The 21,949-nt window shown below is 45.6% G+C and overlaps 1 protein-coding gene across 13 annotated transcripts in view; it reads left to right on the forward strand.

The window, feature by feature from the left end:
* The window catches only part of RASAL2 (RAS protein activator like 2), a 168,135-nt gene that overhangs the window by 114,954 nt on the left and 31,232 nt on the right, over window positions 1–21,949 (forward strand). For 10 of the 13 annotated variants that reach the window (XM_017737426.1, XM_017737425.1, XM_017737422.1 and 7 more), the window contains 2 exons: window positions 4,796–4,902; window positions 15,323–15,432. In XM_017737426.1, coding sequence (XP_017592915.1) covers window positions 4,796–4,902; window positions 15,323–15,432 — 217 coding nt within the window. Of the gene's footprint in view, window positions 1–2,381; window positions 4,018–4,795; window positions 4,903–15,322; window positions 15,433–18,292; window positions 18,444–21,949 lie in introns of those variants that run through there. The other 3 variants (XM_017737427.1, XM_017737430.1, XM_017737431.1) reach the window with 3 other exon arrangements.

Here is a 21,949-nt window from a genome sequence, read left to right on the forward strand (position 1 = left end):
TTTGTTCCTCCGCTTCAAAGCGAATGCATCAGTCTAAGAACAGCTGATGGTGTCCTCTCTCAATGCCGTGTACAGTTTCCTCCAAACTTTCAGGGAAAATAAATCATGGGAGTTTATATTTGAAACCCCAAAATTGTTCTCTCCCGTGGTATCTGTGCCCTTTCTTCCAGCCTCCTCTAGTATTCATCTTCTTCACTTGTTAGGTCTTCTCTTTCAGACTGTAAAGTCGTTCAGGAATCAATGACTTAAGTATCTTTTAAGTGACTTAGTGTGTCATTTAGGTTGCTTGCTATGCACCTTCTATACTGGGCACTAATTCAATTACACCTTTTTATTATGCCAGCACAATGCAAGTGTCTAACACCAACAGAATTGCCTGTCTGTAAATTAAAAATCTTTTATGGTTACCTGGATCATCTTCCAAGACTTACCTGATCGACTCAATCCCTAGTAAAGCACAGTATCTTCTTTTCAAACCCCTGCTAATGGACTGGGAGAGTTTTTGATCGTAGTTTGTATCTAGCAGTTGTTTGATGCTGGAGTTCTACAGCCAGTGAGCTGTGCAGGGTTCCCTTTGTATTTCCCTTTCCAGGCTCGGCAGCTTTTGTGCACTTCAGTGTCCTGAAACTTGGTTGCATTCGCTCTGATGTATCTTCTTGTGATTTTTTTCCCTGTCTGGTTGCCTTGATAAATGTGGAAAAGCTATCTCTGCGAATTTCCATTTTTTCCTCTAAGTTATACCTTGCAGGATTTGCATAATGTATTTAAGTCAGAACACAAACTTGGACTTCAAGACTAAAAACAGATTAGGGGAGTTTGAGTTTGCTTTTACCTTAGGCTTCTTGTACAGGCATTTAATGAAATTTTTATGACAGTCTGTGAATTGGGCCTAAGTCTGAATCCTCCCTAAGTGAGCAAAATGAGAGAGAATGCTTACTGCAATATAAAACATTAACACTTCTATTTATTTTGATATGAGGCTCCCTATTTCACTAGGTAGTACCCATCTGAAAAACGCTGTTCAGGGAGCTTCTTCCTCTTCTTGTTCTTTCTCCTATACCTGCAAACAGTTCCTACCTGGCGTGGCTGTCCCGCAAAGCTGGGAGGTTTGTTTAGTGTCTGCTTCTCCCACCTGCAGGGAAAGCTCTTCACAGTGAAAATACAAATTTCCACCACAGCAAGGCTTTCAAGTGGCCACAGCACCCAGCAATAGGAAATTTAGGTCAACCCCCAGAGGCCTGTGGTGACCAGAGGTTGCTGAGGCTACACCACTGTGGCAGAGAGGGTTCCCTTCAAAGGAGGGCAACCCTCACCACTACTCCCAGTAGTAAGTGGCACCTGGCTTGCACAAACCTGCTTCGTGGCCTACAGAGCAAGCTTTGGTGTTGCTGAGGGTAGAGAGTGGTGCAACAGGACGGGAGAGGAGACCTGCCTGCATTGTATCCCTGGGCAGTTCCCTTCTCAGAGGCATCTGCCACTGCAGGGTAATTGGCTCAGCTAATTTGGAACTGACTGTTGCTATTTAGTGTGTAAATACTCGTTTGGGTAAATACTTATTTACATAAATATTACTGCATATCACCAAGATGTCAGGTGGTTACAGTGACCTGTTGGGATGTTTACAACTCATTTGTTTGGTGGTATAGTGGAAGGTGTCCCTGCCTGGATGATCTTTAAGGCCCATTCCCTCTCAAACCATTGTAAGGTTCTGCAATTCTGCAAATTACTTGTTGAAGGTTGAAACGGGGAATATCTGTCAGGTGGGGTCTTTTTTTCCCTTTTGCCTTTTTTTTTCCTCCCAGAAAGAGAAGGGTTTCAGATCGTTTTGATGGATAAACAATGTGATTTATCTGTAGCCTTGGTCCCTGAGAGTGAGCAATGCAGAAAGCAGTTGTAATTTAATACTAAGCTGATGAGAGGTGCATTGATTTTTACCGCAGGTGAAGATTATGCAAGAGTAGCCCCAAGCATTACTAGTGGAGCAGGGGAGGGAACTGTCTAATTTTTTGCCTGGTGGTGACAGTATAGATTTCTTTCACAAGACTCAGCAAAAATACTGTTCTACAGGCGCCATAGAAAGTTGCTTCAGCTTTTGATTTCCAGTTAACATATCCCAACAATTTTGCTATATCTGGGTCTTCCTTTTCCTAGGGACTAAGCGTGTCTATTTGCTCTTGTTTTTCAGAAGGAGAAGGGAGGGGAAGGTAGTTTTTATTTTTTGTTCACTGCAGGCAGCACCTAGTGAATATTTCATTTTCCCTCTCCCATTTGGTACACTTCTGTGACGGTGTGAGAAAAAAAGAAACTCATTCTACTGATGAAATGTCAACATTTTATTTGCAGAAAACTTGGATTGCTGCTGGGTGGATGTTGGGGGTGAGAGGGAAGGCAAGGGGAGCCTGGCACGTTCCTTGTGGTAGCTTTTCAACTCCATTCAGTTGAAAGTTAAGCTCTTTCCCAAACTGCCGCTCCTGCGGAACGTGTGGTGGGATATAGTGGGGAATTTGGGCTGGTGTTTTCATTTATGACTCAGCAAAGTTAACAGACTGTTTTAAATTACCGGAGCGGCTTTGATGTGATTTCCTGCGCGTGAGAAGCGGAGGAAGCCAAACCTGTGACGTTACTCGTTACTATTCAGTGTAACATAAAAGGTGCTCTCTCTAGCCCTGTTCCAATGGAATATATCACTCCCATTTGCCTTCATGGCATGGACATGGGAATGGCAGGGGATGGCAGAGGCAGTTCTTTAAATCCCACCTGACGCAGCTCTCCGGGCAGAGCGGCACTTGGAGGTGCTGCAGAAAATAAAGTTTCCCTTCATCCAGGCCAGGCAGGCAGCCGGTGGCATCAAAGTGCATCGTCAGGTAAAACCGGCGGCGCCGCAAAGGCTCCTGAGCTGGTGGGACTGACTCAAAACCCTCGGCCCTGGCCCTGCTCCAAGTGCTTTGCTCTCCAAAGGTGCCCCGATGGGGACTTACCCTCCCGCTCTGGAGCAGGTGATGCTGTAGCAGAACGCGGCCGGTGCTGCTCCAGAGGAGGGCTCTCCCCACAGGGGCATCTCAGTCGCGGCTCCCGCGGGCTCTGGCGGGCCGGGATGTGCTCGCTCGGTGCCAGCAGGGCTCGGGCATCGCCCTCCCGGCCGGCTGTGCCCTGCCCGTCCCCCAGGGGCACACAGCGCGCTGTGTCGGGCTCTGGCTGCCCGCTTCACGGGGCTGCTCTCCCTCCCAGCTGCCCTTTCCTCAGGCAGGCTGAGGGGCTCCGTGTCAGCAGTGTGATTTTTTAAAAAGATAAATATCTACCGAGTGAGACACTAATACTGCAGGGTCCAGATTGCTTCGCCTCTCCTCCGCTATGCTCCATTTTGTCGGTCTCCAAGCATCCATGGGAGAGACGTATTATAACTCTGCTGAAATCAAAATCCGGTATGCAAAGACATCACAAGTAATGTTATCCCTGAAGAAGGCTTCTCTCCTTTTTTTTCCTCCGGCTCTTTGGAGGAAAACGCCGCTCTCGTGGCACCAGCTGGCTGTCTCTCTCCATAAACCTTGTTTTTTGCTGCTGTGAATCAGGATATGGAGGGGAAATTTCGGTAGCGGAGGGAAGCCGGCAGTTGGGCGTCTGTTAATAGCCTGAAAGTAACTAATGAGGATGTGCAGCCGGAGCGATTGATTGAGGAGCTGCAGTCCTGTGTGCTGCTGCTGCGCTCGCTGGCTCCCGGGGAAGGGAGGGCGGACGGAGACACCCGGGTCCCCTCCGCTGGAAGTCACGGATCCCCAGGGCCAGGCGGCCAGCGATGGAAGTTTAAGCGGCATCTGGCTCTTGAAAGGAGAACGGCAGGAGTCAAAATGTCACTGCCTGGAGTCACGGCTTGCTCCTTTTCTCTAAGACTCAGAAGATAACAATGGACTTTCTGCTAGGAAGTGATTTTTTCCCTCCCAGTGTTGGGGGGTGCTTCGTGAAGCTGGATTCCTTAAAGTCTGGCAATTGAGCTGGAGATGGGCAGCACTTGTGATAAAGGTATCTGGATGCATACATATGCATATCTAGCTCTATATAAAGATGCATATATGTGTGTTTGTGGAGAGATTTTCAATGCTGTCTGTACTTCATTATGCTGTTATTCCAGTATTTGTACTAGTCAAAGACATCAGTACAGCTTTTATGAGTATTTGTGCTCATCAGATCAGTCTGCATGGATTTAAGATGCCAAAGTCGTGTCTTAGTAAGGTCATACTGCCAGAATGAGGAGAAGGTGACCTATTTTTTTTTTATCTGCAGAGATATATATGTCATATTACCCGGGCACTTATAAGTCTTCTGCTGGTTGCATGCTCTGAGCAAGTAGTGTGATCATACACGACCGAACTTTGACCTTTGCCGAATTACGTTCAGCTGGGAGTAAAACTGAGCTTCCCTGGGTCTTGATTGTAGTTATCTGTTAATTACTGCACTGCTTACGTAAAAAAAATTAAATTTGAATTAAAAATAGATTTGAGTTTTCTGAATACTGTCTCTCAAACAGTAACAGAATATTAAGTATGTCTGGGTGTTGATCTTTACCAGCACTTTTTATTTTAAACTCCCACAGTCAAGTCAGATTCACAACCTTGAATCTGCCGGTGAAAATGCCATTGCAGGTTAATAAGTGAATAAGAGATAGGTAAATAGGTGGGTTAATTCAGCAGTTTAGTAATGCACTTGAAACTTGCCTGAGGCTTCTGTCTTACAGAGCACAAAACCTGACTATTCCCCACCCCTGGGCACCCATTCACCACCTTCTTCTTCTCTTCCTCAGAGGTCCCAGCAGAGAGATCTCCTCGCAGACGGAGCATCTCGGGGACCAGCACCTCTGAGAAACCCAACTCCATGGATGTTCCGAACACTTCTCCTTTCAGAGTGCCAGTAAGTGTGCCTGCCCTGCAAAGGGCCATTTGTCTCATCGGATGGGAGGAGGAGATTAAAATATCGCAGTGTACAGCCAGGCTGGGGCAGCCTGTGGGGAAGAGGAATATTTGGTTCATATTTCCAGCGGACCAAGAGGTTTTGCTATCAAGTGTCATATATTATCAATAAGATGCCTGGTAGATCCCTAACTTGCTCCTTTTTGTTGCCTTGATCTAAAGTTGCAGATAGAGAAACATCAGCGTTAATGTGGACAGCGACCTATATAAATACTTTTGAAGTCGCCTCCGGGGATTGCATTCCATATTCAATCTTGACAAGGAAACAAGTTCCTTTAGGTCAATGGTAGCATGTTATTTTTTCCTCTTGCCAGTGAAGTACATGGAAAATTGAAATGGTTTTGTAGTTTATTCAGTTTATGAGATGTCTGCAGGTGTGTTAATTCCGCTTTAGCTCTTTGGGTTTTCTCCTGAGTTTGGTTGGCTGTGAGTCTGTGTGAGAATGGTTCAGCTGCAGCCTGGATTTTGCTTGGGTCGGTCTTTGGTCGGTGTATCCAGGAGCACAAAGGCATTTCTCTTATTAGACTGAGGACTTCAAGTTAAAATGAGGTGCTCAGTAATTTTTAACAATATTTGTTCATGTTTTAAAATATCTAATTTGAATATTGCAAATATTTTCATGCCCTTCTTTACTTTTGGCAAGTAATCTGCCTACTTTGAAATAAATCTTGCATCGTGTCATTTTAAAAATAAAATTTAAAAACAGCCAAAAGATTTAATGAGAGTTACTTAAATTATTCAAGGACTAAGGTTGGTCAGAGTGTGTAGAATTCATGGTGTTTAAAGCAACCTGTGAACCTGTGGTGTGTTGGAATGGAGAAGGGGACCGAGGAAGCAGTGAGTACGCTGGGTATCCTTACTTGGTCCCTTTTCAGAGTCATAGAATAACACAGATTGGAAGGGACTAGGCAATCTCCAGAGGTGCTTTCCCACCTCAGCTGTTCTGTGTTCCATGAGCAATCCTCTGTCACTTCAGAGATCTGTTCTCTGGATGGTACTTGGGGAAAAAAGGGCCTTGTTCTAGTTGTATGTGAAGTTGATACAGGAATATTCTGTTATGTCAAGTTCTGAGATTTTGATACTGAGCCCACGATCCGCAGAGTTGCAGGAAGATTTCTGAACTCTGAGAGCCTTCAAAGGTTTTATCCATGTCTTCATTTAGAAGAAATTCTCTGTTTTCTTTGCCTTTATCTATAAGAAATAGCCCAGGCCTTTAGATGTGTACGTGCATTGTAGTAGCCTTTGTCTAACAACTGCAAGCTGTGGATCAGAAGTGTTTGATGACTATCTGTATTGTTTATTTTATATGCCTCCTTTTTTCCTCATTTTTGTACCATTCCTTTTAATGATGATCCTGTCTTTTAAGTAATGTTTTAATGGTTCTCTAGTTCTTCTCTAAGAGTTCTCTAACACTTCTTAGCTCCTGCTCCCTTTCAAAACAAGAGCCTTGCAGAATGTTTCTCGTTTCCCCTGGTTGGTGTGTTGGGCTTTCAGGACTCTGGCAAATAGGCTCAGGAAGCACTACCTGGCTGCTTTTCTTGGGCATAAACCAGCAGAGAGCTAGAAGCTATTTGTGCCACGTGGAGCTGGGTTCTGCTGCTTTGTCTGCCTGACCACCTGTGCAGCCAGGAGCATAATGCACCCTCCTGTCCTCCTCATGGGGACAAGGCTTCTGGCTTTGGAGGTTTTGTTCTGAGTAACCCATTTATACCCTGTTGCTCCTAAGTGGAGGCTGAGGTCGCCCTGGTTTAAATCATGGTAGCTTGTGATCTTTTTAAAAGAGCGAGCTGCTATTAGAAGTCAGCTTGCTTAACAATGCAGGTGAGCTCAAGCCAAAACTGCTGAAACTAAGCACGCTGGTAACTTGGTAGATTGGCACACATCTAATAGGTGGCTGAGAAAATGGGGAGGAATCATGTTCCTGCCTCTTTTGACTGATAATAAGAATTTCCCAGCTCTCAGAAGGAGGAAAGGTGACTTGGGTGCCTCGTGAAAGTCGCAGTCTTGGATCACTGATCTGAGAAGAGCTTCAAGTGAAGGATGCTAAAGGTGCCTGTAATGGCTTCAAATTTGTGTCTGTGAGGTTGTGTCTATTTGACAAGCATTTATTCTACATATAAAGGAGATTATACGGGATAGAAGGGAACTTGGTTTTTTGTTTTTTCAGGCTTTGTTACCCACAGTGCAGGTCGCAGGGCTACAGGCAGCTGCAGCATAGTGCTGTCTCAGTTATTCTTCCCGTGGCCGTGACTCTGTGCCATACCTCGTCTACTCACTGCTTGGATTTCTAGCAGAAAGCAGCTTAAAGCAGGGGACAGCTTAACCTTCTTCCATCCTGATGGAAAATTATGCTGAGACTTTCATAGTAAGTTGCTTTTACAGCTTTTTGTCTCTCAGAACAGCTATTTAAAAGCTGTCTTCTCCATAGGACAGTAGCTTCCAGCATGTTCTGTGCAGGTTTTTTCCTTTCAAGCACAGGCAGTGGTACTCCCTCAGAACAAGGCATCTGGTTTTTAATACTGCTAATTGGCATTGCTTTAGCATCTGGAATTTTGATTCATAACAGCATAATTGCCTTTAAGCAAATATTTCCTTGACAATACATTTTTTAAGTAGTCTCTTCAGTGGCAGTGGTCAATGATGGATTTATTTTTAAGGGCTGATGTGTAAAGTTCAGGAAATTTGCCTTTCTACCTCCTGCATGGGCACTGGAGGAAAAGATGTATGTTTAAATTTGCTAGTGTGTGAAAAGCAGAACTTCAGTAGTTATACTCTTTCTCAGGATGTGCCACTGCATGGAGTGTTTGTGAGGGTGGGGAGGCCCCGGCACAGGGTGCCCAGAAAAGCTGTGGGTGCCCCATCCCTGGAAGCTCCTAAGGTTTGAATCGTTCCCCTTCAGCCCGGCAGCCGCTGCTCTCTTTGCAAGGGGGCACGGGAACAGACTTCCCAGAGAAGCTGTGGCTGCCCCATCCATGGAAGTATTCAAAGCTGGGTTGGACGGGGCTTGGAGCAAGCTGGGAGAGTGGAAGGTGTCCCTGCCCATGGCATGGAACGAGGTGATCTTAAAGGTCCCTCCCAACCCAAACCATTCTGTGATTCCATGATTGATTCTGGTCATCTCCCACCAAGGGGAGTAAAGGGGATTCTGCTAATGCTGACACTGCACAGCCCATGCAGAAAGAAGTGTGCATACAGAGAGAAGAGCTCTTGGTGCCTGTCCTTTCTTTTTCTTCCCCGTTGCCCCAAATTTTCTTGTCTGCACTCAAAACATTAGTCTCCATCTAGGTTCAGCTGTGTACTCTGATGTTTGACCATTTCCAGGCATGTAGAAAATAATATTGAGAGAGAAGGGAAGGGCACAAAAGGTGGGGAAATGGAGGTGAAGAAATGTGTCTTCTCACATATAGACAGATGTGTGCTGCTTATCCATACGTATATAGGAAAAGTCATGTTTTTCATAATGGCTATTATTTGCCTGAACAAATAGGGAGGCAGAGGGAGCTGGCTCCAAGTAGGCACTGTGACGCATAGGTGGGCGAGAAACCAGCTTTTCCCTTCCCACACACACCATGTCCTGGCAGCGCCTCGGCCTCTGTGCATCCCGTTCCCTGCTGTGGCCCTGTGGAGCCCCGGTGGCACTGCTGCAGCCTGACACATTTCCTCATTGCTCTGCCCTTGGAACTGAGGGGCCAGGGTAGATGTGGGGCTGTCCACATCCCCAGACCTCCTGCAGCAGCAGGATGGAGAGGAATCTCTAAACCACCCTTCAGACTCTTCACTGCGCTCTCCAGTTTTGGCTCAGAGTTGTTATTATAAATAATATGATTCATCCGTGTCTGCTGGCTAATGGGGAAAGAAAGATGAGAAAGAGGCGAAGAAACAAGTGCAAATGAGACAGGAAAGGCAGAGCACAATCTTTGAAGTAAATAAAAGGATTTTTATAGGAACCCTGATGTAGGATGCTTGCAGATTGCCTTCCTTGGTTTGTTCCTGGCCAATTCTGGTATAATTGGATCTATAGAAGTGCTGTCTGCCTCTTTGCTCTTTAAGAGTACTGCTAAATGGAACAGAAGACAATGCAGCCAGCCCGAGTGAAGGTCAAAGCTTGATGAGATCTCGTGGCTGCCCAGCCTCATCTTTTAGGCAGTCAGCAGGATTGTTGCTTCTCCAGAGCACTGCTCCGCTCCCGCCGCGCTGCCAGGGCAGGACAAGTCCGAGCTGTGCTGCCCGTGTGACCCTGTGGCACACAAATACATATTTTTAATTCTGCATTGGCACCAATGCAGAGATGGAATTGTTGATTTGCATTAGTGTGAGGCACCACAGCATCCTCCATGAAAAACTGGCTGTGCTCCAATCTGTCCCCTCAATACGAGATTTACATTTTTCCTTCCACTTTCAACTCTTTTCTTCCTGTGACATGTTTGTTTGGATCTGCTCTAGTTTTTATCACTTGCCTGTGCTGGGATGGCTTAGATATGCTGGCTGTTCCATGAATTCTGTGCCAGAAAGCAGAAATGGGTGAGTGGCTGTCTCCAGGATGCTCACCACGCTTTCATCCATATCTTTATTCTGTGCTGTTCATAGGCTCTATAACCTTCACAGTGTCCTGCTGCCACAGCAGATTTGTTCATCACATCAAACTTCAGTGTTGAGTCAGATGATGGGGATATCCAGGCTCTGACACTCTCTGGTGGACCTCAACAGCAGGAACATTGTTCTCATGTTTGGTGTAAACCTGACTTTATCCAATTCCCTTTATTCCTTAGTTAATGTAGGGGAGCTGTGAATGTACATAGCTTCAAATACTGCTCACATTCTAGTTGTCCTTGGCTCGGTAGTATTTAAATATGCACCGACTCATTTTATTCTTCACCTCCAAATCATGACTTAGTCGAGTTATGCAAAGTTTAATTAATGCATCCTCTGCAAAAGAGTCCTTCTGGCCCTTTTATCACTTTTCTTGTTCTTGTGTTTTTAATTCCCTTCAATTGATTCTCCAAGTTCTGGTACTGAAGTTCACAGGAATGTGTGTTACCAGTTTCTAATTGCTCCTAACCCTTTGTGTTATTTCTCTGTCCTCCCTGGCCCTCGCTTCACCTCCTAATTTAATATAGCTCAGTGTAATTAATGTGCTGTTTAACTTTTCTTCCGGATGATTAACAAGGATGTTAAGCAGAAGCAGTCAGGCCACTATCCCCACCACATCCCACTGGACCCTTTCTTCTACCCTGATACCTTATCACTTGTTGTAATTACTTTTCTACGTATTCCTGCAGCCATTCCTCAGGTTTATGTTACGAGCTTTAACAAAGCTCATGTTTAATAATTTTTGTGCTTAGCGTGCGTGCTGTGTTATCAAAAGGTGTTCTGAAGTGTTGGGCTGCTTAGTGGCTGCCTGCCAGGGAAGGAGCCGGGCTCAGGCAATCATTGCCCACCCTTCCTGACAGGCTCAGCTGACCTGTTTCTTATCATGTTAATTTTTTATCACCGTCTTTTCGGCCTTCTCCAGACAGACTTTTTACCTTTATTCCTTAATTCCCGGGTAGGCCCTTTAAGGATGCTCTTTCCGTCTGCTGTTCCTGCTGTGGGCAGCTCCCACAAGGGCAGCCAGGTGCTGCTCCCAGTTGTGACTGTGCTAAACACCTTGCTGAACTGGGATCTGAAAAGCTGATGTGGCCCTCCTGGCTATCAGGTAGCTCTTGCTTGTTCATGAATTTTTCAGTATAATTCCCAGTGACTTGGAAATTCGATTCCTGTAGGACTTTTGGCTGCACATCGTGCAGAGTGCATGCAATCTTATGATGCATTTTATTAACAGGTGTATCATCAACGTGCCCTTGTTACAGTATCCTCGGCATTTCCTTGGGCTTCTTATTACTGTTCCTAAACTTGTTCCTCCTATTCTGCATCCCTCCTGTGGCTGTAGGCCATTTTTCATTGGAAAGTTGAAATTGTTATCTGGCCAAATCTGCAGTGCTGTCCCATCAGGGGAAAAATATCTTTCCTGATCCTTGCTGTTGATCAGCTTGTGTCCTGAAGCATGATTATTGCTCACTCTTGTTATTTTTAAACCTGACTAATGCAGCTACATATGTTATTCTTCCTTATATAAACACATAATCCTTTTTTAATCTTGCTGAAAAAATTCGTCTGTATAATATCTTGTGGTGGTGAATTGGATGGGCTAGTCTATAGATAGCATTAGGAGAGGTCTCCTGACAATCAGTGAAACGTGCTGCCTCTCGTGTTAAATTGCCCTTTGGTTTTCTTATGTAACAGGGTGCATGAGGAGCTTAGGTAATTTCCATTCTATTTGTTTTATACATCTATAATCCCTTCTTGCCTTTGTTCCTAAAATAAATAGTTGGTCTTTAAAACATATCATTTGTAAATCCCCCTCTTGTCTGCCTTTAATCAGTTTATACTTCTGGAGTTCTGTTTTGTTCTAGTTTTTCTTGCTGAGATGAGAAAATCAGAAGAGTGATGCATTAGTGTGAAAGCTATGGCAGATTTACATAACACCACTCTGCTTTTATTGGGCTTTATCCTCTGTTGGTACATTCAGACATGGTTTTTATTGTTCTGTGCCTGTGCACAAACCACCTCTTCAGTGACATAGTGCCAGGTTTTTGGATGAGTAGATGGTGGAACGTGGCTGTTGTAAGTCCCTGTCTTGTTCTGTATATTGCCTCCAAGGTGTAACTAGGGTTGTTTTCACCTGCTTTTCTCCTGTGTGGTTGAGAGTCTTTTTAAAGGGAGTCACTGCTAATATTTTAATGCTGAGTGTTACTGGGCTCACAAGCAAACTTTACCTCCTCGCTAGTTAAATTGGCCTTTTGCTGTTGTTCTGCAAGAAATAGTAAACTTCACCATTTTGCTGCTCATTCCTGGAATATCCTACTAGTTTGATCTTTCCATTTTTACAACCTGGTGTTCTCACCCTGCTTCTTTGCCTCCTGTAGCTTTACAGCATTACTGGCACAGGACAGTGTTTTCACTTGGCTATGACACTATTTTTTTCCTTGATAGCTGCTTGTGAACAGCTTAAGAAATAAAATGCCTCATGTCCTCACCACGCACAGTAGCAGGGAGGCAGTTCTGCTGTCGTCCACAGTCGCTTGAGGGTTATCTTTGTACCCATCCAGTCCTTCCCCTCAGAGAGGATGAGTCTCGTCGCTCTGTAAATGAAGTTACCCACCTGGCGTTATTAATAATGCATTGGTGCTCCTCACCAAGAATTACAGATGTTCAGGAGGCTTTGCAAGGCTCAGATGCAGTGTGTTTGTCCCCAGAAAGAACTGATGTAGGTAACAGCACGGTGTGTAAGATGGACCCTTTTTGTTGCCCATTTTACCCTAATACCATTGCACGTTATCGACGGCTGATTTGTGCTATGGTTGCACACTTTCCTTCGTTCATGGCTGAATTAACCTTTCCCTTCCAAAGCAGCCAGGACAGTCATTATTTATTATGCATGGGCTGCTCTCCCCGGAGTGGAGCTTCGTCATGTCCAGAGGGAGCAGCAGTCCAGGAGTTGAATAGCTCGTACTTGGGCTGCCTTTGAATTTGTCAGACAGTTCCTGTGCTGCTCTGCTCAGGTTAAGGACAAACAGCCAGCTGGCATCTTTGGCACAAAGTGAGCATTTCCTAAAGTGAAAACTGCCCTCCACGACCACCACCCCTGGGGTGGAAATACTTGGGGGTGAGAGTTTCTGTGCTTTCCCCATGCAGCTCTGAGAGGAAGTTCCAACAGCCTGCTGAATTATCCCTTCTCCTGTGGAGATTGCTTCTTGGCAGAGCAGGAGAGTCGAGTAGCTTAACTTCCAAATGAGATGAATAGAATTCTCAGTGGGATTGAATTATTTTTAGATGTTGTATGATTGGGATTCCTTAGGCCAGTGTTTGATGCTTTTTGGATGAGATGACAAACCTGCCCTGACCTATTCCTGACTGCATGTGTGGTTGTGGACCATCACTCTCTCCCCATCTCTCTCTTTTCCTTCCCTGTTCCCCCAAACCTGTGGTTCTGAGGGCAGCTTGTACCGAGCTCTGTCTCGTTAAGTGTGAATCTCAAATCTGTCTCTTTTCAAATGTCATCCTGGCTGGTTTATCCTACCAAATATTTTGTACTTTTTTGATTAAGAACATAGTCTCATCAATTCAGGTAGTTTGGGTAATAATTTACATCTTTTGTCTGAGGGTGTTTGTTCAAGCAGTAAAATTCCCACTGTTTTGAAAGAAGCTCCACGATGATTCTTAAAGCTCAGACACTCCTTTACCTTTAGGTATCAGAACCAAACAAGGGTCTGTTCTGTGCTGAAATAAGTATTTAAGAGAAATACCTAGACAGTAAGAAAAGCAGTAAAAGTGGTTTTGTCTTTTTAATGGTGCAAGCTGTTTCATAAACATTGGCAGGGATTTTTTGTCTATAAGAGCAAAAGGAAACAAACCTTTCAGTTAGGTGGTATTGTTGCAGATAGAAGTTTATTTTTCATCACTGCATCTTTTTTTATATCTGCATTTGGTATTTAAAAGCATTTCCTTTGGCAAATGGAAGTCGAGAAACTCTGCTCAGTTCTGGCACGTGTGAATTTCTCATGCTGCTCCCAGGTTGTCCATCTGTAATCACTGGCCCTGCATGAACTGCCAGCACAGAGCAAATATTGCAAATTCTTTCAAGTCTTTTGAGGATGACCAATAAGCCCACCCTTTGTTTGAATAGTTTTTGCTTTTAAATATGTTCCTACCCAATTTTTTTGTTTGTTTGTTTGTTTGTATAGTCAACTCTGGATGGCCTTATTCAACCCCACATAGAGCATTTGTTCCATTGGGGTATAGATTATGTTCAATTAAACCAAGAACATGTTCCATGTTAAAGCGGTGCCAATGTAAAATTGTACATGCACACAAAAATGAATACTCATGGCCCTTCTCTGAGTGGGATTTGGAATTATTCAATATCAATATTTCTGGACCCCTGCTGAATTGGGTCAGCTTTGTCTTATTTACCCTTAAGGGGAAAAAGCTGTGTTATTTCTTGTTTGCAATTTGAGTAGACTGAGAGGTACTGAACTGAAGCCAGGGCCCACCAGATCTGAATCCCTGTGGCTGGGTTTGTTACCTTTTATGCTGAGAGGTCAGAATACAGGAAAGTGCCTTTGAAAGTGCTGTACATCCTCTGCTTGAATTCCAGCAATGGCCCCAAGAGAAGCCCAGGAGCATCTATTGATTACAGGGCTTTTTCAAAGGCACTTTTTCAATACCAGAGCCAAGAAAAGTGCAGCATCATGGGCAGAGTGTGAGTGGCACACACAGCTGAGAACCCTTCTTCCCTTTGGACAGTACCTTTTCTCCCAGCACATAGGATACGTTTGTGGGGTTTGGTTTTTGTGGGTTTTTTTTCCCTGCAGTATTTAGTTATCAGGCCCTTTCTTTTCCACTTTATCAGAAGAATGTAGCAGCTTTCACCCCTGAGGAGCCTGCTGGCTGGCAAGCCTCAGAAACTGAAGGGCAGTCTTAAATGCAGCACTGCCTTCAGATGCAGAAAGCAGATTCCCCTTCCTTTGTTCCCTCTGTCTCCAGAGGTTTTCAATACTTGGCTAGACCAAGTCAGAACTAGGCTGACCTAGTGCTGGCAGCACACCCCCATGGAGCAGGAGATGATCCCAGAAGCTCCCTCCAACTAACGTGCCCCTTTGGGCTGCGATCACTGGGTGAACAATTGTAGTTTGTAGACAGATTCTTCAAAGATTTATTTTATTTTTAGACCCTAAGTAGATTTTTGAATTGAGCTTTGCTTCTTACCAAGACTATAACTGATATCTGAAGCCACTGGTGTGTGAAATGCTTTGAAATTGTCCATTCTGGCTCACGAGAGCACTGAACTGACGAATTATTTTAACATTTAACGTGCTATATCTAAATTAAAAAGGAAAACGTAGCTGCAATTGTGGGCTCAATAGAAGCTCATAATATAAGACATCTGTACTCTTAAGCTCGCCAAGAAATAAAAACATGGCACGTAGAGGGGAAGTAAGAACAAATACTGATATTGATGATTACTCCTCATTAAATGGTAATTGTGGGGTTTGGGTCTCCTGTGTAATAGTTGGAATCCACTGAAGTGCCCCCATAATGTGAGTGGTGCTAATTACTGCAATTGGAAGCTCTCACCTCCTGGAACTATCACTGACAATCCAGCCCTGCCTTTCTTCCTGCTCAGAGGAATCCCAGTCGGGCCCGTCCTGTGACCAGCATCAGCGGGAATCACCTCTGTGTTTGGACTCGGGGACAGTGCACTGAGCCATTCAGTACTGGCATCAGTTTCCCTGTTTCACTTCTGCAACTTCTTGTTTCAGGGCTTCTTCAGCAAGCGCCTGAAAGGATCCATCAAAAGGACAAAGAGTCAATCCAAACTGGACAGGAATATCAGTTTCCGTCTGCCCTCTCCCAACAGCTCTGAGGACAGGTAAGGGGCGGTGCGGCCTCAGAACTGACACACAGCACGCGAGTGCCCTCACAGAAGGAGAGCCAGCAAGGGGATTTATTGTCCAGCTGGCAGGCTGGGGGGCTGGGGGGCTGCCTCTGGCACGTTAGAGGTTTAGTGTGCAATGTACTGCTGATACAGGGTGGAAAACTGCTGCTCTTCACAGCTGTCGAAAAGCTCAGGTTAAGCAGATGGACTCCTAAACCTTCTTCTGCATCTGTTTCAAATGAGCTGCAGACTTCCAATTTCATGATACAAAACCCTGGGATTGATCAGCTGGAGAGAAATTGGCCTTGCTACATGCAGTGCTTGCCTGCAGGCCAGTGCTGTGGTGAGAAAAGGAGTTGTGTTGGTGCGAGCAGGGCGGTTCTGCCAGCCCTGGCACAGCCCAGAGATGTGCAGTGCAATTCAGGCACACCCAGCACCCTTGCAGTGTCGGTGTTTTAGTTATTGCAGGGCTGCTACAAGGAACAGATGATCTGTTTTTCAGAAAACTGGAAAACTCAGTAATTTCTCACCATCTTAGTGCTCCATTTGGTGTATCTTTGCTTGTTTAGCTTTCAGCTGGAGATCCAGGCTGTGAATGGATTGCATATGAGGCAAGCAAAGGCTCTTACACACAGTGTTTCCTAACTATTTGCAAAGGCTCTTGATTGTTTTTGTTAAACATGTTCTGTGTTACATTCCACGGTAGCCCCGCAGGGGAACCAGATAGAGTGAGAAATGAGTTGGCCTGTACTCGAGGCCACGGCAGGCTTCTGTGATTTGATGTTGCTCAGTGCATTTTCCCTTCTCCTTTAGCCGAGCTGAATTCATTAGTTGTATCTGTCATGCTGTGCTGCTTCAATCAACGGGGCTGCCTTCTCCATCTGAAAGGCAGAGCAGAAAATCACAGAGATAGCAAGGCTGTGGATGCTGGAGGTCTGTTAACGTCAGGAGTTACAGAAAAGCCTGCTGCTTACCAGATGTGACTAACCATCTAGATGGCCTTGCTCCTGTAGTCCGCCCAGTCTGCTTTGATGCAAGTTTTCCTATAAATCTCTATTTTCAGGGTGCTGCAATGTGGCTATAAAAGCAACTCAGTGAGCATAAGCATCTTGAATAATGCCACCATGTCATCAAGTACATCAAGTGTTATTTTTACCGTTGTTTGAAACCAGCTTTGCTTGAATTTTTGTAATGCAAAAATCTCTTTGCCATAAATAATCTGGTTGTCTTTCCTGAGCTTGGTACTCATGCTGGATACTTGCTTTTCTAGTGTCAGGGAAGCACTGTTGTTCTGGGAAAGCTAATAAATGTAGCTATAATTAATTCCTACATCTTTGGGTTAAGACATGATGTTACACACAGCAAAGCTGCCTTCTCTTTTAAAGCAGAGCCCCTTCTACTCCCTGCCCATGTGGGCACGCATTTTCAACTAGGCTCAAATGAAATGTGAATTTTCTCTGATGGCCTGAAAGCATTAAAGCATAAAATCCAGGTACTTGATCACATGGTGGCATTATTGAACATGGAGCTGACTCTGATTCCATGAGAAGGAATTGCCACTCTCTCACCTTCTGTTCTCCCCACATTCTATATGAGCCTCGGATCTGTAGCAGTGAGAACTTTCCTGTCCTGCCCTGGTGAGTCAGCCCTTTCCCATTTCAAGCAGGTGGTTCTAGGTGATGTCATGGTGTAACAGGTTTTCAGGGCCAGGTCGACTGATAGCATCTCCCTTTTCTTGCTCTGACAAACACAAGGGTCCTGCCTTCAAAGAAAGTATTATACAGCTTTATAAATTAAAACCCTGCAAGGATTAAAATGAAATAGAGGCTGCTGTCATACTGCCTGTTCATGCTTTTGGGGTGTTTGGGACTTTCTTAAAAAGTGGGGATGTTTATAGATAGATACCTTTAAAATTCTGGAGTAAGGAAGATTGGTTATTGTGGTGCACAGCAAGGCTTGGGATACTGTAACACTGCATGCCATGCTGAATGGTGACAGAGGAGGGATGCTGTCTGTTCAGAGTTGATTTAAAACAGAAAGGAGCCAGGGGTGCTGTAGGGAGCAGTGATGGAGATGAGTTGCAGATTTTTCTGTAATCAGATTTTCTGTTCCAGCAGAAAGCAATTGGCCAACATACCTTTTCTGGGTTTTAACTTTATTTCAGTGTGTCTGGGTTAGTGGGTGGGGAGAGAAGAGAGTTCTGGTGCCCCTCTAGAAACACGGATCAGCATCCAGGTGTCCTGTAGAAATCCACAACCTCTCCGCCTGTAATTCACATCCCTCCTGTGACTCAGGCTCAGGTTGTTTGCCGGGGGCTTTTTGTCCTTGAACACGTGTATGTTGTCTTTACAAGAGACTGATGTGGGAGGACTCAGACTGTGCTTGTTTGTGAGCCACGGCAGGTGGGAGGGAGGCTCTTCAATGTGTGGCCAGTGCAGCATCTCACCGGGTTGCCAACAGCTCTCACCATGAGGCGACCTGGCACCGTGTCACTGTAGCATCTTTCACAGCTTTTCCAGCCTGTTTCCTCCTGCATCCTTTGAGCTTTTCAACTCACACATTCATCTTTAATGTTTTCTCAGCGTCCATAATATATAAAACATGTTAAAAAGCATGAGAAGAAAGGAAAATTTCGTTGGAAAGGAGAGACCAAATTAACACTTCCAGTTTGTGGCCAGGAATTTGAGAGCATTTCCAAGGGACCAGCAGTTTTGGTTACAGAGAGGGAGCGAAGATGATTGCGACTGGCTGCATATGGTCTCGGTGCCTGCAGCAAAGCTCTGCAGACAGCTGGGAGGGCTTTGCCCTGCTGGGATTTACGGCCACGTGGGAATCGTCCTGCTTTGCTAGAAGTCATTCCGTGGCTTTGTGAGGTAGCGGGGCGCGGGATCCGCTGCGCTGGGCTCGGGATGGGCTCCAGCGGGGCGGGGGACGCAGGCAGCCATGGCTCTGGGCTTCATGGTCAAACGGTACCGCTCCTCCAGCCACAGCTTCTTCTACTTTCGGTGAGTTGCCGCTCCCTCCTCGCCTCTTTGCAGTGAGAAAATAGCACAGGTCGTGTAAATAATAGAAGCAAAACTTGCCATGGTTTTCAGGTGCCTTCTCATTTAACGCCGCTTTTCAAAAAAGGGTGGGGGATTTTCACCCTGATTTAGCTGTCAGGATAGAAATCTGTGTTACACAATGCGTTATTAAGGCTTGACTCACTCCCAGCTTGCATTCATTCAGCATATCTGTTGCTATCAGCACACTGGAGTGTGGGGAAAGAGGAGGAGTGGTTTGTTTCTGGAGGGATGCCTCACTCCTGATTTGGTGAACGTGTTTCTTTCAGCCAGTTTTTTTTCCAATCCTCGTGCAGTTGTTTGGTTTTTCACTGGAAACTGAACAGGACCCCAGTGTTTGTCACAAACCTTCCCCTTAGTGCTGGGCTGCTCTCTCCCACCTGCAAGCTCACTTGACCCCTTTATAAATACATATTTCTTAATGGCTGATGCTTCTCTGCAAAGCCCAGGCTCCTCCACGTAGCATTCACCTTGAGCTTAGCAGGGAAATGAAACTGAATCAATTAAGTATTTCTGGTCCATCAAAACAAACCAATTAGAAACGTTAATAGCAGAGACCAGGTGACAGAGGAGAGAGGAGAACTGTCCTGCTGTGAAATTCAGCAGCCTGCTTGGCTGCCCCCTGAGAGGTGTCTGCTAGACAAGCCGTGATCCACAGGGAGAGCGGGCAGGCAGGGAAGGGGTTTGCAAATCCAGGATTCAAACAATGAGGCTTTGGGTAGGACCTTGCCAGAAAAGACCAGAATCTCAGTAGAAGACTAGAACGATACACTCGGAACAACCCAGCCTTGAATCGCACCCGAGTGTAACCTGCAGATAAATAAGTTACCCTAAGTTTCTGATTTAAAAAAAACCAAAAATTAATAGTGAAACTGGTTAGACTTGTAGAATTGTTGACCAAGTAATAGGATGTTCAGATAATTGGCAGTTGGAAAATGCAGCGGGGTGTGGTTCCTACCAAATGAGCGTTTGGACGGGGAAACCTGGTGCTGCAGCAGGGGCAGAGCGCGGGTGAATTGCAGGTGATGCTGGAGACGGTGGGGTCCCGTTCCTCAGGGCTGGGAGCTGGGATAGCAGCAGAAAGTTCACTGCATTGCAGTCCAGGCTCTCTCCTGTGACTCTGCAGAGCGGCTAATCTCGAATTCGACTTTCTGCTCTCAGGGAGTGTCTCTCAGCACTTGGGGATTGCTGGAATTATTTGAAGCGTGTGGACGAACAGCTTCGTGGAAGGACAGCTGGAGACTTGGCTGCAGCTGGGTGCTTGGGCTGCGTTCTTTCCTTTCACACCAGTTTGGTAAAGGAAAGTTCATTGTTAAACTTTTTGTTTGTTTGTTTAAATCTTTTGGATTATTGATGTCCACAGGCTTGTTTTACAAGTAATATAGTGCTCTCCCTGGTAAGCTCGGTAATTGGAAGCCTTTTGTACCATGTAGGTTGGCTTTTAAATAGGTCAAAATCAGCAGGAGAGCTTCATAACCAGAGCAATTAGGATTTTAACCCTTTATTCTACGTGCCTTATAGACAGTAGACTATAACAGAACTTTGCTAATAGGCTGCTGTGTGCCATGGGCAGCCAGTGAAAGCCAGAGGTTTCCAGCTGCCGGCTTACAACTGTCACGGAAAATTACTGAATTATGGTGTGCAAGGAGAGAGGGTCAGCTTGGGGCTGGGCCAGCAAGATGGGGTGGTTGGAGAGCTCTTTTTCAGTGGCATTCACATGCTGCTGCCAGGTCAGGGGTTTAGGGCATTGTCTGGGCTCTGATTTAGAAGGAAATAATGCAGCTCTGAAGACCAGTACTCCAAAACGTGTGAAAAGAGGTGAGAAGTTTAAAATGTTCCCTAACATGCTCCTCCTCCATCTGTTTTTCCTATGGGAAAGAAATTACGGAGAATGTGTAGGAATTATTTGGTGCTTTGGTAACTGTTTGCTCTGAACTGTTTGCTCTGATGTAGTTCTCTGTTGTCAACAGGCGTAGACAGCAAAAGCAGCAGGAGAAAAAGTTGATCATGGGAGGTTAGTTGTAATTTAAAATGGGATTCGTGTTGTTCATGGAGCTGTTTAGCAGAAACAGATTTGTACAAACAACCCTTCCCCCACTTTTTGCATGTGTGATCTTCCTGTTTACGGTAATCTGCTTCCCTGGGATTACCTCTCTCCTGACAGAGTCTGAGCAATACTCATTTTACCAGTAGCTTCCTACCTAACACAGGAAGGACCCTGTTAATCCAGCTCCTTTGCTGGACACTGGGACATGAATCAGTGGCATCTCTGCCAAAAGGAAGCCAGCAAGCAATTTTCTTTCCTTGTTACAGATTCAGCACATCAGATGAGGCTTTAAAGCAGCAGAGAAGTATTATTTCTGTATAATTATTGCCTGTATTGGTTGGGATGCTGCTGATACAGGCACAAGCCAATGATTTGCTTTGCAGATCTATCAATAGATGAGATCTATGCTGTGGTGCTCACAAATGCATGTACTTGTGTGTGTAAATGCATGTGGTTGCATCTAACAGCAGCTTTAGGATGTTGCTCTGATGTTTATGGAAGTTAAAGTGCCAATTCTAAGCCACTTAATCGGTTTTATTGAGCTGTTTTAAATATGGTAACTTCAAGGGATTGCTAGAACAGGCAGACATTTGTCTGCCACAGGACCCTGAGTCAACAAAACTACCAGTTCTCCATCTGCTCTGCAACGAACCCAAATGCTCACAGCTCCCTAGTTAGAAGAGCAATGGAGCAGAAGAGATGCTCCTAAGAGGTGTGACTTGCAAGATGGGATGCGCAGGCTTGGAGTACAGCTGCTGTGTGTACCTGCCTTCGCCCCTGCCCTGTTCCCAGAGGGTGTTTGGAGGCTTCCTTGGAAAATTCCTTGCTCTCTCATGTTGCCTTTAATGTTTAAATCTCATCAGACTCGTAGGGAAGGACAAGGAGGAACTTCTCTGTCTGGAAAGGTCACCTTAGCCACGCCTGCGGAGCGGCCTCCCCTCAGCTGCTGCCTCTGCCGGCTGGCGGCCCTCCCTGATCTCCCTCGGGGATGCTGTGCCCTGGCACCGCGGAGCGTGCGGGAGCCCCTCGGGCACCGCGGGCCGTGGGAGCGCGGCTGCTGAGGAGGGAGCTCTCCTCACCACGGTTGGGGCTGGTCTTCCGGCCCCCGCCTATCTGCCTGGCGTGGTGCTCCTCTGAAATCCGGAACCTGAGGCTTGAGGAAGAGCTCCTCTTGGATTTGTTTGTGCCTTTCTTCCTCTCCGGGCAGGATTTATTGTCTGAGATGTAGGCCAGAGCAGGAAGTTTGGAGGGAAGGGCTGTGGCACATGGCACTGCTGTGGTCTGGGGATGCACTGCGAGTGGCTGTACAGTTGTTTCGTGTAGGTCTGCTTGCCTTCTCTTGCTCCAAGCGCAGCCTCCGCCAAGCTGGAACTTGCAAAATGTCCCTTTTTTGTTGTTTTTT

Source organism: Corvus brachyrhynchos, unplaced genomic scaffold, assembly GCF_000691975.1.
Source record: "Corvus brachyrhynchos isolate BGI_N302 unplaced genomic scaffold, ASM69197v1 scaffold466, whole genome shotgun sequence".
NCBI classification, from domain to species: domain Eukaryota; kingdom Metazoa; phylum Chordata; class Aves; order Passeriformes; family Corvidae; genus Corvus; species Corvus brachyrhynchos.